Source organism: Meles meles, chromosome 2, assembly GCF_922984935.1.
Source record: "Meles meles chromosome 2, mMelMel3.1 paternal haplotype, whole genome shotgun sequence".
Lineage (NCBI taxonomy): Eukaryota > Metazoa > Chordata > Mammalia > Carnivora > Mustelidae > Meles > Meles meles.
Window position 1 is genome coordinate 92,633,529 of NC_060067.1, and position 13,628 is coordinate 92,647,156.

Sequence of the window (13,628 nt, forward strand, 5' to 3'; positions counted from 1 at the left end):
GGTTATTCTGCATAATGCACAATCCCCAGTTTGCTTACAACCATGAAGATTTATCCATCCCTTAGATTACAGGAAGGCCGTAGCAGCTGCCACTTATCTTTAGGTGCTGCTGTGTGTGCCCTTATCATTCCAGAAGCCAGCGTGAAGGGGCAGCCTGTACTTGGGACATGTTGCTATCATGAGAAAGGGAGAAAAGAGAGCTGACCAAAAGGTGCGATAGCTCTTAGGGTTTTCCCTCAGATGTGGTACATCTGAGTGGTTGTGGTCACAACCACTCACATGCCCTCCGCCAAAGTAAGTCATGATAAAGCCCTGGGTCGTTCGGGCAGGAATATATAGCCCTGCTTCAGGAGAAGCTGCAAGTCTTTAGCAATGAGCAGAGATCTATAGTCCTTTTGGAATAATAATGAAATTGATACAGTTAACCTAGGTCTTTGTAGTGGTTCTATGAACGTGAGTACAGAGAGTTAGAGATAGCTCAAAGAGCTACGTATTTGCTAACTTTTGCTGTGTAACAAACCACCACCAAACTTAGTAATTTATAGCTACTATTTATTAATCCTCATTAGTCAGCAGGTTCTCTGCACAGTTCTGCTAATCTGCGCCAGGCTCAATGGATTTGGTTTGGGTTTGCTTGTACATCTGGGGTCAGCTGGAGGTTTGCCTGGAGTCTGAATGGTCTGGGATGTTATATTAATTTTCTGTGGCTACTTTGCCAAATTTACCGCAAACTGGATGACTTATAACAATAGGAGTTTATTCTCTTATGGTTCTGGGGGCCAAAAGTCTGAAGTCAATGTGTTGGCAGGGCTGTGCTCCCTTGAAAGGCTCTCTAGTGGAATCCATTCCTTGTCTCTTCCAGCTTCTGGTGGCTACAGACACTCTTTGGCTTGTGGCTGTATGACTAATCTCTGCCTGTGTCATCACATTGCCTCTTCCGCTTCTCTGTGTCTCCTCCTCTGGGCATCCATCTCAAAATTCCTTCTGTCTTTCTATTATGAAGTTACACATGATTCCATTCAGGGCCCACCCAGATAATCCAGGCTGAGGGCCTTCTTTCAAGACTTTTAATTTAATCAGTTCTCTTACTACGTAAGGTAATAGTCACAGATTGCAAGGATTAGAACATGGATATACCTTTGGTTGGGTGGGGCGCTGGGTACCACCAAGCCCACTACAGATGGTATAATTCATGTCTGCTATTTGGTTACCCATCTGTTAGCTGGGAATGATTGGGCCATGTCACTGAGCAGGCTAGCCTGGGTTTTTCACTCGGCTGTGGCAGAGATCTAAGACAGAAAGTAGGAATTTGCAAGGCCTCTTGAGCCATGACTTAGAACTAAAATGTTGCCGATTCTGTGACATTCTCTGAGCCAAGGCAAGTTACAAGATCTCCCCAGAGTCCAGGAGTAGAAAGATAAGACTCTGGCTCTGGATGGGAGGAGCTGCAAAGTCCTTGAAAAAATAACAGAGAGGGTAGAGGATTTTGGTTATTTTTGTGATCTACCCACTTATTCTATATTTATTTGAATATAAACTTGAAGGTTTCTCATAGAGTTTCTTATAACATGTTAGAAATTTAGTTTTAGTAACTCTTAGTGCCTTTATTGATAATTATATTACCAGCCATTACTTTTATAGCTTAATATTATGTCATTATTCTAGTTAAAGGAATATAATATTTTTACATTGAATCCATAATTTTAATTTCTTGTTTCTTTCCTCTCTGTAACACCTACAAACCCTCTGGGTCATTCCACTTCATTCTCTGAAGTTTTTAGTTCCAGATTCACCATTAATTTCTCCAGTACTATTTTTGTACTATTTTAGAAGCTTTCATTTCCCTCCTTTTTCAGTTCTTGATGTTTTTGTCCTCAGTGTTCTTTTTATCCAACCCACCTCAGTTATCCATAGTCTTACCAGAGATCCTGAGATTACCAATTATTGAACACTTCAGAATCTCAGTTGAAAGCATCTCATTTTCCAACCACTGCCTCCTATCTTTTTAGCTCATTCCTTTTAGGACTCAAAGATGAATATGATTCACCCACCAGGACTTATAACTTAACTACTTTCTCTCTTATATTGCCTTCATCTTCTCACTTCTCTTATGCAGCTTTGATTATTTGATCCATGATAATAAATCTGTCCCTTATATCCTCTATTCTCAATTCCTTTGCCCCACTCCCTCCACTGAATTCACTTAGAAAAATCCCATTTGGGGGGTGCCTGGGTGGCTCAGTGGGTTAAGCCTCTGTCTTCGGCTCAGATCAGATCCCAGGAGCCTGGAATCGAACCCCACATCAGGTTCTCTGCTCAGTCGGGAGCCCGCTTCCCCCTCTCTCTCTGCCTGCCTCTCTGCCTACTTGTGATTTCTCGCTCTCTCAGTCAAATAAATTAAAAAAATCTTAAAAAAAGAAAAAGAAAAGAAAAATCCCATTTGATGTTAAACCAGCTCTCTAGCTGCTCCGTGCCTATACCCCAGATGCCACCTGTGATTTGAGAACAATCACACCATGCGTACTGGCCTCACTTTTAATTCATGACACTAAACTAAGGTGAACCTATAGTTATGTGGTTCTAAAACCCGTCTGCACAAAAGAATCACTGCTGAAGCTACACAGATATTGGTGCCTGCTCCCACCTGCCAGTTTGATTTAATTAGGCTGGGATGTGGACTGGACATTGGGATTTTTCAAATCTTCCCTGCTAAGTCTAATGTGTAGCAACTTTGAAGGCCATCACCCACCTCCACTGTCTCTCCCATTTTCCTGGTGACTATTATTCTTCTCTCTTCAAACTCCTCACACTGCCTTCCCCTTTCTGACTCTCTAATGATAATTGTGCTTCTTATTTCATGGAGAGAGTAGAAGCAATCCAAAGAGAACCTCTGCATGCTATACCATCACATCTCCCTGCATTTATGCCCATTCATCCCCCTTCCCTTCTTAACTGTGGATGAGCTGCTCCATACTCCCAACCAAGGCCATCACCTCGTAGATCCCTTATGGCCTCTCAAGGACAACCCTTCAGCAAATTCCCCTGTATTAAAGTATTCGAGTTCTGCAAAAAAAACAAAAACAAAAACAGAACCAACAGGATGTATGTGTATATATCTCTGTCTATCTTTTATTAAAAAAATATTTTTATTAACATATAGTGTATTATTTGCCCCAGGGGTACAGGTCTGTGAATCATCAGGCTTCCACATTTCACAGCACTCACCATAGCACATACCCTCCCCAATGTCCATAACCCAGCCACTCTCTATCCTCCCCCGCCACCCTCTAGCAACCCTGTTTGTTTTGTGAGATTAAGAGTCTCTTATGGTTTGTCTCCTTCCCACCCCATCTTGTTTCATTTTTTCCTTCCCTACCCTCAATCTGTCTTTCTATCAAAAGAGTTATCTTGTGGTGCCCAGGTGGCTCAGTGGGTTAAGTCTCTGCCTTCGGCTCAGGTCATGATCTCAGGGTCCTGGGATCAAGCCCTACATGGGGTTCTCTACTCAGCAGGGTGCCTGCTTCTCCTCTCCCTCTGCTGCTCCCCCTGCTTGTGCTCTCTCACTCTCTCTGTCAAATAAATAAAATCTTAAAAAAAAAAAAAAAAAGAGAATTCACTCACTCTGTTGTGATGGTTGGCAAATCTGAAATCTGCAGGGCAGGCCAGCAAGCTGGAGACATAGAGAAGAGTTGATTTTGCAGCCCAAGTCTGAAGGCATCTGGACACAGAATTCCCTCTTCTTTGGGATCCCTCAGTCTTTTTCTCTGAAGGACAACTGAATGAGTTCCATTCACATTATGGAGGGTCTACTTTACTCAGAGTCTACTGATTAAATGTCAGACACGTAAGAAAACACTTTCCCAGCAACATCGAGACTGTTGTTTGACCAAAAACCAGGTACCACAGCCTAGCCACATTGACATATTTTAATTGGCCATCACATCGCCTCTCTCCTGCATCATCTATACTTGCCTGAAGATAACCTTCACTTTTTCACTGTCTAGATCATTTTCAGCAGACTAGAAACATCTTGTAATAACTTTCCTCATGAATTTAAAAGAGGCCTCCTCTGGCCCTTCCCAAATTCTCTGTCCAGTTTCCTCTCATTGATTGGCTCTTTTATAGCAAAAAAAAAATCTCCAGGAGAGTTCCTTGTACTCGATATCTTCAGTTTATCCCCTCCACTCCCCTGCTGTACCAATCCCAGTTTAGATCTCATCAGCACAATCCCACCAACACTATGTTTGTCGAGGTGACCAGTGACCTCCCTTTACCAAATCTAATGGTCAGTTCTCAGATCTCATGTAACTCAACAGATCAGCAGCAATTTGATACATCTGCTCCTTCCATCCTCCTCAAAACACTTTTTCATTTGGCTTCTGGGATGCCACCGCTTATTTACAGCTCTGCTTATCTCTTTCTTATTAACTTTGGTGGTTTCACCTCTTTTCTCTGTCCTCCAGGTGTTAGAAGCATCCCAAAGTGTAAGCCTTCAGATCTGTCCGTTTCTCTGTTGACATTTACTCTGTAGATCAACACTCCACAAAGTGCACTGCTCCCAGGATGGCACCATCAGCATCAACTGGGAGCTCCCTAGCAATTTATGTTTGCAGGCTCCACCCAGACGTACAGACTCAGAATCTTTAGGGGAGGGGCCGTGGAATATGGGTTTTAACAAGCTCTCCAGATGATTCATAGGCACACTAAGAGACGCTGCTGTAGGTGATCCCATCCATTCTCATGGCTTTAAATGAAGATGCAGATATTCCTATTTAAGATGTTTCCTTGAAATATAGATTCCAACCCCATCCTTCCAGTTCCTCAGGCCCCAAATCCTGGAGTCATCCTTGTTTCTTTCTTGCACAGTGTCCTTTAGCTAATTCTCTTGGTTCTGGTCCTGCCTTCTGTGCTCATCCTGGTCCAAGCCACAGCCATCTGTCCACCTTGATTATTGTCAGAGTCTCCTGTCTCCCTGATCTTCCAGCCTGCACCCAGCAGCCAGGATGATCCATTCAAATTAGAAGTCAGCTCATGCTACAACTCAGAACAAAACCTTCCAGTATTCCTCTAGTTAAACACCAGTTCTTACAGTGGCCTGTTAGAGCCTACATTATTTGTCACCCCAGCTCTGCCATACCTCTCATCATTCACACACACACACACAAGCTCTCTGACTCGTTCTCCATCACTTTGCTTCAGCCACACCAGCCTCCTTATTATTCCTTAAACATGCTAAGTGTACTCTTGCCTCAAGACCTTGGCACTTGATATTTCCTCTGCCTGATATATGCAGGGCATGGCTCATATCCTCATTTCCTTCCTGTCCTCATTCATCCCAGTCTCCCTGGTATCCTTATACATATCACTCCGTATCCTTAGTATTACTTGACATAGATGTGTCTTATTTATACATATATTGATTGCCTGTCTTTCATACTATAATGTCAGCTTCTTGAGGTCAAGAATTTGGTTTTGTTCACTACTGTGTCTCCAACAGCTACAACACAGCCTGGTATATAGTATACATTCATATATTTGTTGAATGAATGAATGAGTGAGGGTTAACAACAAAACCAACAAGCAATATTGCTGTGATTCATCCAAGATCCTTAAAATGCATGCATACAGATTCAGTCCAGTGTTATTTTTATAATAAAAGTAATTAAATAGCAATGCCAGATGGAGCCTGTTTATGTTCTATCAAAGTGACATGCTTTAACTGACTAAATAATTTCTTCCTTCTGGAAAGAAAGCTGTAAAATCATGTTTATTGAACTCCTGTTACATGCCAGTCCTGAGTTAAGTGCTCGCTCCAACCCTTTCAGGTGGTGGTATTATCCATATTGTGAGAGTGATAAAACTGGTATCACCATTGAAACTCTTCCTCACTCTCTGTATCTGCAGGAGAACCATTCAGAAATGGAGCTCTTCCTGTCCCCCCAGTCTCACCACCCTGAAGCTCAGATAATTCTGCTTTAAGCAACCTGTCTTAAAGCAGATGTGTGCATACATCTCCTGACCTTGCTCCTCCCTTACTCTTCTTGTTCATTTATCTCAAGAGAATCACTTTTTTTCTTTCCTGATTTTATTTTATGATTCCATAATACTCTTTTCATAGCAGACAAGTACAAAAGTAACTCTAGTTGCACGTCTTCTGAAGGAAAAATAATCTATATGTTTTGAGGTAGCTTTGCCATTATCAAGAGTCACTGCCATCAAATTGAAATCCCATATGTACTGAGTCATTGTAAAAATCTCTATTGAAATGTCTGTGTATTGTTAAATCTCCAAGCCTGTTTTTGAGAACATCCATTTGAGGTAAATTTTTAAAACTTAATAACCTATATTTTAAAAAATTACTGGAAGTGTTTTAATATTTCTTACTCCCTTTATAGTATTACAGCCAAGATGTGAACTAGTTTAGAAATATAATTACCACATACAACATTGTTTCTTTGGAAGCTGTGCTTTGTAAGTTGCAATCAACTAATTTAAAAATAAATTTTTAGGAAATATAGTCTATTTGAAGTCTGGAAACTATGTTCAATATGTAGATTATTATGGCTTTTAATTTGGTTTCATATTTGACACTTCATTGGTTGAAATGATTACCCTAAATGTTGATTATATAAAAAGTTCTCCAATTTTGAAGGAACCAGATTAAGCTTAGGATAAAAATATAGGATATAATAGTAGTGTTTTGATTTTTCTGTTTGTGTCTTGTCTGTGTCCATGGTAGCTTTTGGTCTCATCTGCATCTTTATAGTAGTTATGTTTGGAGCGTTGTCTGTATATTTTAATTTAATAAATTCAAATCCTATGAAATTAGAAATAACAGAAATGTGGATATAAAGGCCGGTTAAATCTACCTCTGATATGCCAAAAAACCAATGATATCAGTGCCTGTTAGGCCTGGATTGGATGAAATGGGAGGGCAAAATGGAGAAGGTAACATTTCAGAGTTTGGGGGAAGACAATTTTCATATTACTAGTTTCTTTAGGAATATAAAAAACGACATATCTTCCAAAGCTAGGTAGTGTATTCTGGGCACTTGCTCATTTATCTCTTTTTTCTCTTTTTACTTTCTTCTTCTTCTTCTTCTTTTTTTTTTTAACCGCCTTGCCTCTGATCTCTTCTATTTGATGACAGAGAAGTGAGAGCAAGGAGGAGATAAAGGGAAAGAGGAAGATAATTATTAGGATGCCTTCTTATTTTCTTCTTAACTCCATGCTACTTGATTTTATTATTTTCATCCCTAGGCAACTACAACAAAAGATAAATTTTTGTCTTTTTTTTAAGACAAATTGTTATCTTTATATTATTTACCAATAAATATTTTAGTAGAGAAATATGAAGTGTTTCCACATTAGATGACAAAACTCTTAGGGAATTTTTCTTCTGATATCTGTACAATAGGCAACTTCCCCGTGGGAACACTGTATTGTTTGTTTTTTTAGTGTCTCATGGAGCAGGAGTGAGGTGGAAGAACTTGAAAGGCAAATTGAGGGTCAAGCGGGATTTAAAGAGAAAAGTTAAGGTGTCTTAGGCTATATTGTAAATCATTTCTTCTGAATTTAATGATTTTTTAGCTTTGTACATTTTCCTTTAACTATAAAGCGTATTTTCTTTAAAAGCTATTTTTAATTTCTTTTTCTACCAGAATATTTTTTTTAATGCTTATCTATGGTTCCAATAAAAAAAAGAATAAAAATGAAGTTCTCTGAAGGGTCAGAACTCAGAGTAATACAGAAGAGAATTTAGTAGCTGCTGCTCTAAAATTGTATGTTTCAAAAGTAGGTTCTCAGTGAGAATTTGGTCTGAAATGAACTAAAAGGATTTAGAAAATGCCTATTTGTGTGTATGTGAATAATGAAAGAGGGGGAGAGAGAGGATGTTTGGAAGAGTCTTATTTTAACTTGTTCTTGATATCTTATATCAGATTCAGGTGATCGAGAATGACAGAGCCACCAGAGGAGGACAAGTCTATGCCACCAATTCCAGAGGCCAGGTTCCTCCCCTGGTCACTACAGACTGTGTGATACAAGACCAAGGTATTTATTGTTAATAGTATTTTTCATTGAGGTTTTAAAAGTCTTCACCATTTTTTAAAAGTAAATACACTGACACCCTTCAGGAATGCTATCATTGATGGGGAACCTCTGTAAAGGTGATAATGGGGATCAATTTGCCATCGATCGCTCAAGCACTGAGAATGTATTATCAACTGCATTCTATTTTCTGCTTGCAGCAGTCTAGAGAGTGTCTGGTGAGGTAGAGCTCAATATACCAGTTTAAGAAAATTATTTTAGTTTATGGGGTTAAATTAATACAAGCCCTACTTTGGTTTAACTTATTTACTACATTAGAAACCTAGCCAAGATAGCATGAGTAGAAATTGGCATACCTGGTTCTAGCCCCAGTGATTTTTTTTTAAGCAGATTCTTTAACATGTGGGTTCTGTTTTTCCAATTTTGAACTGGGATGAGGAAAGGCTGAGCTTTATTTCTACCAGCTATCCTCTGTGTGCTGCCGGTTTAATATATCTGTCCTTGTGCAGGTTTGCTCTTTCCAGGAATATATAATTATTCCATTCTTTATGGTAAGCTAAATCACACCTGATGAAATCATTATTACTTATTTCCTGAACTTTTTATCATCCTATACTGAAACTCTGTGCCCATTAAACAATTACTCCCTCTTCCTTCACTCCCCACAGCCCTTGTATCCTCTATTCTATTTTCTGTCTCTGAAGTTGCCTATTCTAAGTACCTCATGTAAGTGGAAGCATACAATATTCGTCTTGTTGTGTCTGGCTTATTTCACCTGGCATAATATTTTCAAGGTTCATCCATGGTATAGAATGAATCAGAATTTCATTCTTCTTTTAGGCTGAATAATACTCACTTTTACATATATAGACATTGTGTTTATCCATTCATCTGTTGAAGGATATTTTGCTATTATGAGTAGTCATAGCAGCCACGTGGCTGCTGTGAACACTGGTGTACATGCATCTGTTTGAGTCCCTGCTTTCAGTTCTTTTGGGTGTATCCCTAGAAGTGGAATTACTGGATCATCGGGCAGGTGTAAAGAAAGAGCATGGAAGACTCAGGAAGAGAAAGGAAGACTGGTGAAGTGGCAAGGTCCAGATCATCATCATTTCTCCTGCCATCTAGCCCTTGGCAAGGAGAGAGAGCTGCTTGCCGTGAAACCCTGAAATTGGCTCTGTACTGTGAAGCCCCTTTGTCTGGCCTGGCTAATCAGCTGATACTTACTAGTGAAATTTTCAGGATGTAGCCCAAATCTCATACATGTGCAGAAATTCACAGACATAAGTAGAACACAGAGGCAGAAGGTACCTTGGCCTTCATTGGTTTTCTCTCCCACTTTACAGATGTGAGGGCCCTAAGGCCCAAGGAGCTTAAGTGACTTGCCCAAAACTACACAGCTAGTTAGGAGTGACTCCAATAAAGAAAAACACCTACTTAAAAAATAATGTTTTTGTTGCCTACAAAAATTATATATATATTACTTCTTTGGCTACAGGATCTAATTTGAGACTCAGTTCATCCCTTGATTCTGTGCTTCTACCTATCCTGCAAGACCCTGTTCAAGTATCATATAATCTGTGTAGTCACCACGTGGCTGACTCATTGCCTCCCTGAGCTACTTAGTGAATTTGCTCCTCTGTAATACTTACCATGCCATTTTCCAGTTATCTGCTTTTATTATCACTTTCTCCTACCAGACCTTAAAGCCAGAGGCTTCACTTGCCTCTGTCCCTAAGCCTCTAGCAGGGGCTTAGCTTCCTAGATATTTGTTGAATGATTAATTTATTGAATGTTTTCCAGTCAGATTTCCCATAATGCTCTTTATTAAGCATCACAAAGAGTTTTGATTCTTAACTACGGAGATTGCTAAGTTATCTACTGTAGCCATATCTTTCATGCCCCACTTTTGCATACCTGTTTATAAAAACAAATTCTCAGTGCCTTTTTTAAAGAAGATTTTATGTATGTATGCATTTGTTTATTTGAGACAGAAGGAGAGAGAGAGCATGAGTCGGGGGAGGAAGAGGGACAAGCAGCTCCACACTGAGCGTGGAACCCAACTCGGGGCTTGATCCCAAGACCCTGAGATCATGATCTGAGCTAAAATCAAGAGTCAGACACTTAACTGATTGAGCCAGTCGGGTGCCCCAAACGAATTCTCAATGGTTTTTAAAAAATCTTATCTTTGTGTGTATTATCTTCTTGAAACCAAAATTTGTTTTGTCCCTTATGAGCTCATCCATATGCATATTTCACTGTCAAGAGCTAAAAACCCTGTAAAGAACAAACACTCAGTTTCAATATATTGTCAGTAATTTTGGCTAGTAAAAATTGAGTACAAAGAAAAATTAAAATACACTTTAAAATATTCAAAAATTCTTATTTCACAGCCTGTGTAAAGTTCTATTTTATAGTCTTGTGTGATTTAATGAGGAAGATCTTGTCTAAGTTTTTTTTTTGTCTAAGTTATGTGAAATATTTAACAATAACAGGGGTTCAAGCATTTACATTTATTGCCTAATATTTGTTTTTCTTTTATTTCTGCTGCCAAGACTCTTGTTTTACCCCATGTTAGTATTTACCTGGACTCTAACTGTAATGACCAGTCTACCTGTCTCTAATGTTTTCCTGCCCCCATATGCTGTCAGTGTCTGGTAGTTTAGTTTTTTCAAGTGTTTATGTGATTATATTGCCCTTGCTAAAAAAAAAAAAAAAAAGTCCCATCATTGCCCATGGGTAAGAGGATTAATCTTAACTCCTCATCCTTCAGAATCTGGACCCAACTTATCTGGGATATAGCAAAGAATTATAATGAGTTCTAATATGACTTTTGTCATTTACTCTAAACCCCTTAAGCTTTGGCGTGTCACTTAACCTCCTGATGTCTCAGTTTTCTCCTCTGTAAAATGTGGTCTTAAGGGTATCAGTCTCATAGGGCAATTGTGAGACTAAAGTGAGTTCACATGTAACCTCTTAAAATGATGCCTAATACGTGGGCAATTACTGTCATAATTATGAATCCAGTTTTGGGCTCTGCTGCAGAGGCTCCGAGAGACAACAGCAGAAACATAGTACCAACAACAACTGGATTCAGCCTGTATTCATGTCAATTTGTCGTGCGCAATATTTTGTTTTGTTTCTATTTGAAGTAGTTGCCATCATATAAAATTGGAATATCTTATGTAAAAATGCAGATTTCTAGCTGGTCTTAAACAGTAGAATCTGGCAGTAATAGGTTAAAGCTGAACAGAAGAAACTGAGCTTTCTCAGGTCCAGCTTTCCACTCATTCTAGGCCCACCCATGCCGCAAAACCTGGCCAGAGGAAGGCTCCCAGCCCGGCCTGCTGCCCACCCTGTAAACTCAGGACCATGCGCTTCCCAGCACACTGTACTTCCCTGAGTCCTTTCACTTTTCCTCTCTCCTTAGTAACTGTTTCACATTCCTTCCTGAAACCTGCAACCTCTCCCAACCTTTCTTTTAACTGCTCATATGTCCTCCTTTCTAAGAAAATTGTGCAGTCAGAAGAGAGCTTCCACAGATTCTCACCATCCTATCAGCCCCTGCCCTAATGTGCACCTGTGCTCTGTCTTTCTGCTTTTGGCCATAAAGGAATGATCTGTGCTCCAGTCAGAAGCCAGCCTCTCCTGCTGTGCACTGCTCTAGTATGTTGCTACATTAAGTCTTCCCTCTTTCTCTTATGTCATTATCTCTCTTTTACTCTCCTATCTTATATAATTAAAAAAAATTTTGACCTGTTTTCCTTACAGCTAGCCTTCTTTTCTTTGCTCCCTAATGCAACACAACTTGAAAGGCTTATTGCCAATTCTTTTTCTCTCAAACTCACTGTAGGCAGGCTTCCCACCCCAGGCCCTATTCCACCAAAACTTCTGGGCCTCTAGCAACCTCCATATTGTTAAATCCAGTGGTGGGTTTTTTGGGTTTTTTTTACATTCGTATTTAAAGCCCAGTTAGTCAACATACAGTGTATTGTTAGTTTCAGGTATACAATATCGTGATTCAACACTTCCATTCAACACCCGGTGCTCATCATGACAAGTGCCCTCCTTAATCCCCATCATCTATTTCACCCGTTGTCCCACCCACCTCTCCTCTGGCAACCATCAGTTCATTCTCTGTAGTTAAGAGTCTGTCTTGGTTTGCCCCTCTCTCTTTTTTCCCTTTGCTCATTTGTTTTGTTTCTTAACTCCCACATTTGACTGAAATCATACAATGTGTGTCTTTGTCTGATTGATTTATCTTGCTTAGGGTAATGCTCTCTAGCTCCGTCTTTGTCACTGCAAGTGGCATGTACACCCTGTGGTACTAACAGTACCAGCACAGAGGATCATGCTTTTCCTTGGTGTACTTTCTTCACCTCCTGGACACCAGATGCTCCTTGTTTTAACCTTCTCAGCCCTTTTACTGGTTTCTTCTTTTCCTCTGACTTCTTTTTTTTTTTTTTTTTTAAAGATTTTATTCATTTATTTGACAGAGAGAGAGAGATCACAAGTAGGCAGAGAGAGAGGAGGAAGCAGGCTCCCTGCGGAGCAGAGAGCCCGACACGGGGCTCGATCCCAGGACCCCGAGATCATGACCCGAGCCGAAGGCAGCGGCTTAATCCACTGAGCCACCCAGGCGCCCCTTCCTCTGACTTCTTTATGTTAGAGGATCTAGGGCTTAGTTCTTGGTCATCCTCTCTGGTCACAGTTACTTTGTTGGTGGTTTCAAGGTAGTTTCATGGCTTTAGTTTGTTCTTCATAGAAAATTCCCAAATGTGTATCTTCAGCGCAGTGCCCAGACTCACGTATCTAGTTGTTTACAGAGTTCCCAAAGTGGACATGTCCAAAGCCAGATTCCTGATCTCTGCCCACAATCCCACTAACACACCCCTTCCCTTCCTGCAGCTTTTCTCTTGTCAATTAGTGGCAACTTCATGCTTCTGTTATCTCAGGCCAAAAACCTTGGAGCCATTCTCGATCTTCTCTTTCTTTCCCACCTCCCATCTACACACCCCATATATCACTCCCATCAACAACCAGTATACTTCCGAAATATGACCAGGATATGGCCACTTGTCAGTATCTCTGGTTGTTGGTCCTTGGTCCCTACCACCACCATTTCTCCTCTGGTTACTGTACAACGTTTGTTACTTCTCTGAACTCTTCACCGACTGCTGTACCCAGCTTGTGCTCCATTCTGGCCACACAGGCCTCTTGTGACTTCTCCAGAGTCGGACTTGCCCTGCCCCCAGCCACCTGCCTGAGTAAATATGCCTTGCTTCCTGGGAGTCTACTCAAATGTTACCTTTGAAATAAGGCCTACTCTGTAACTGTTTAAAGTTGCAGTCAGCCTCCTCCTACCCCTTAACCAGATATGCTTTTTTCATAGCACTTTTCATCTTGTAATGACCTGTGCAGTTTACTCATTTATTGGGTTTAATAGTTATTGTCTGTATCTTCCTAATTGCTACAAGGAAGCAATTAGGACAGTGTCTAAAATTTAGTAGACATTCAATAAATATAAATATAAACATAGATTGTAGCATTGCATAATACTATTTTTAGAAATCATGAAA

General features: G+C 40.2%; 1 protein-coding gene across 2 annotated transcripts in view; it reads left to right on the plus strand.

Annotated features, from left to right (window-relative positions):
• SEC24D (SEC24 homolog D, COPII coat complex component) overlaps positions 1-13,628 on the plus strand; it is a 104,901-nt gene that overhangs the window by 20,389 nt on the left and 70,884 nt on the right. For both annotated transcript variants that reach the window (XM_045997832.1, XM_045997833.1), the window contains exon 7: positions 7,941-8,052. In XM_045997832.1, coding sequence (XP_045853788.1) covers positions 7,941-8,052 — 112 coding nt within the window. The remainder of the gene's footprint in view (positions 1-7,940; positions 8,053-13,628) is intronic.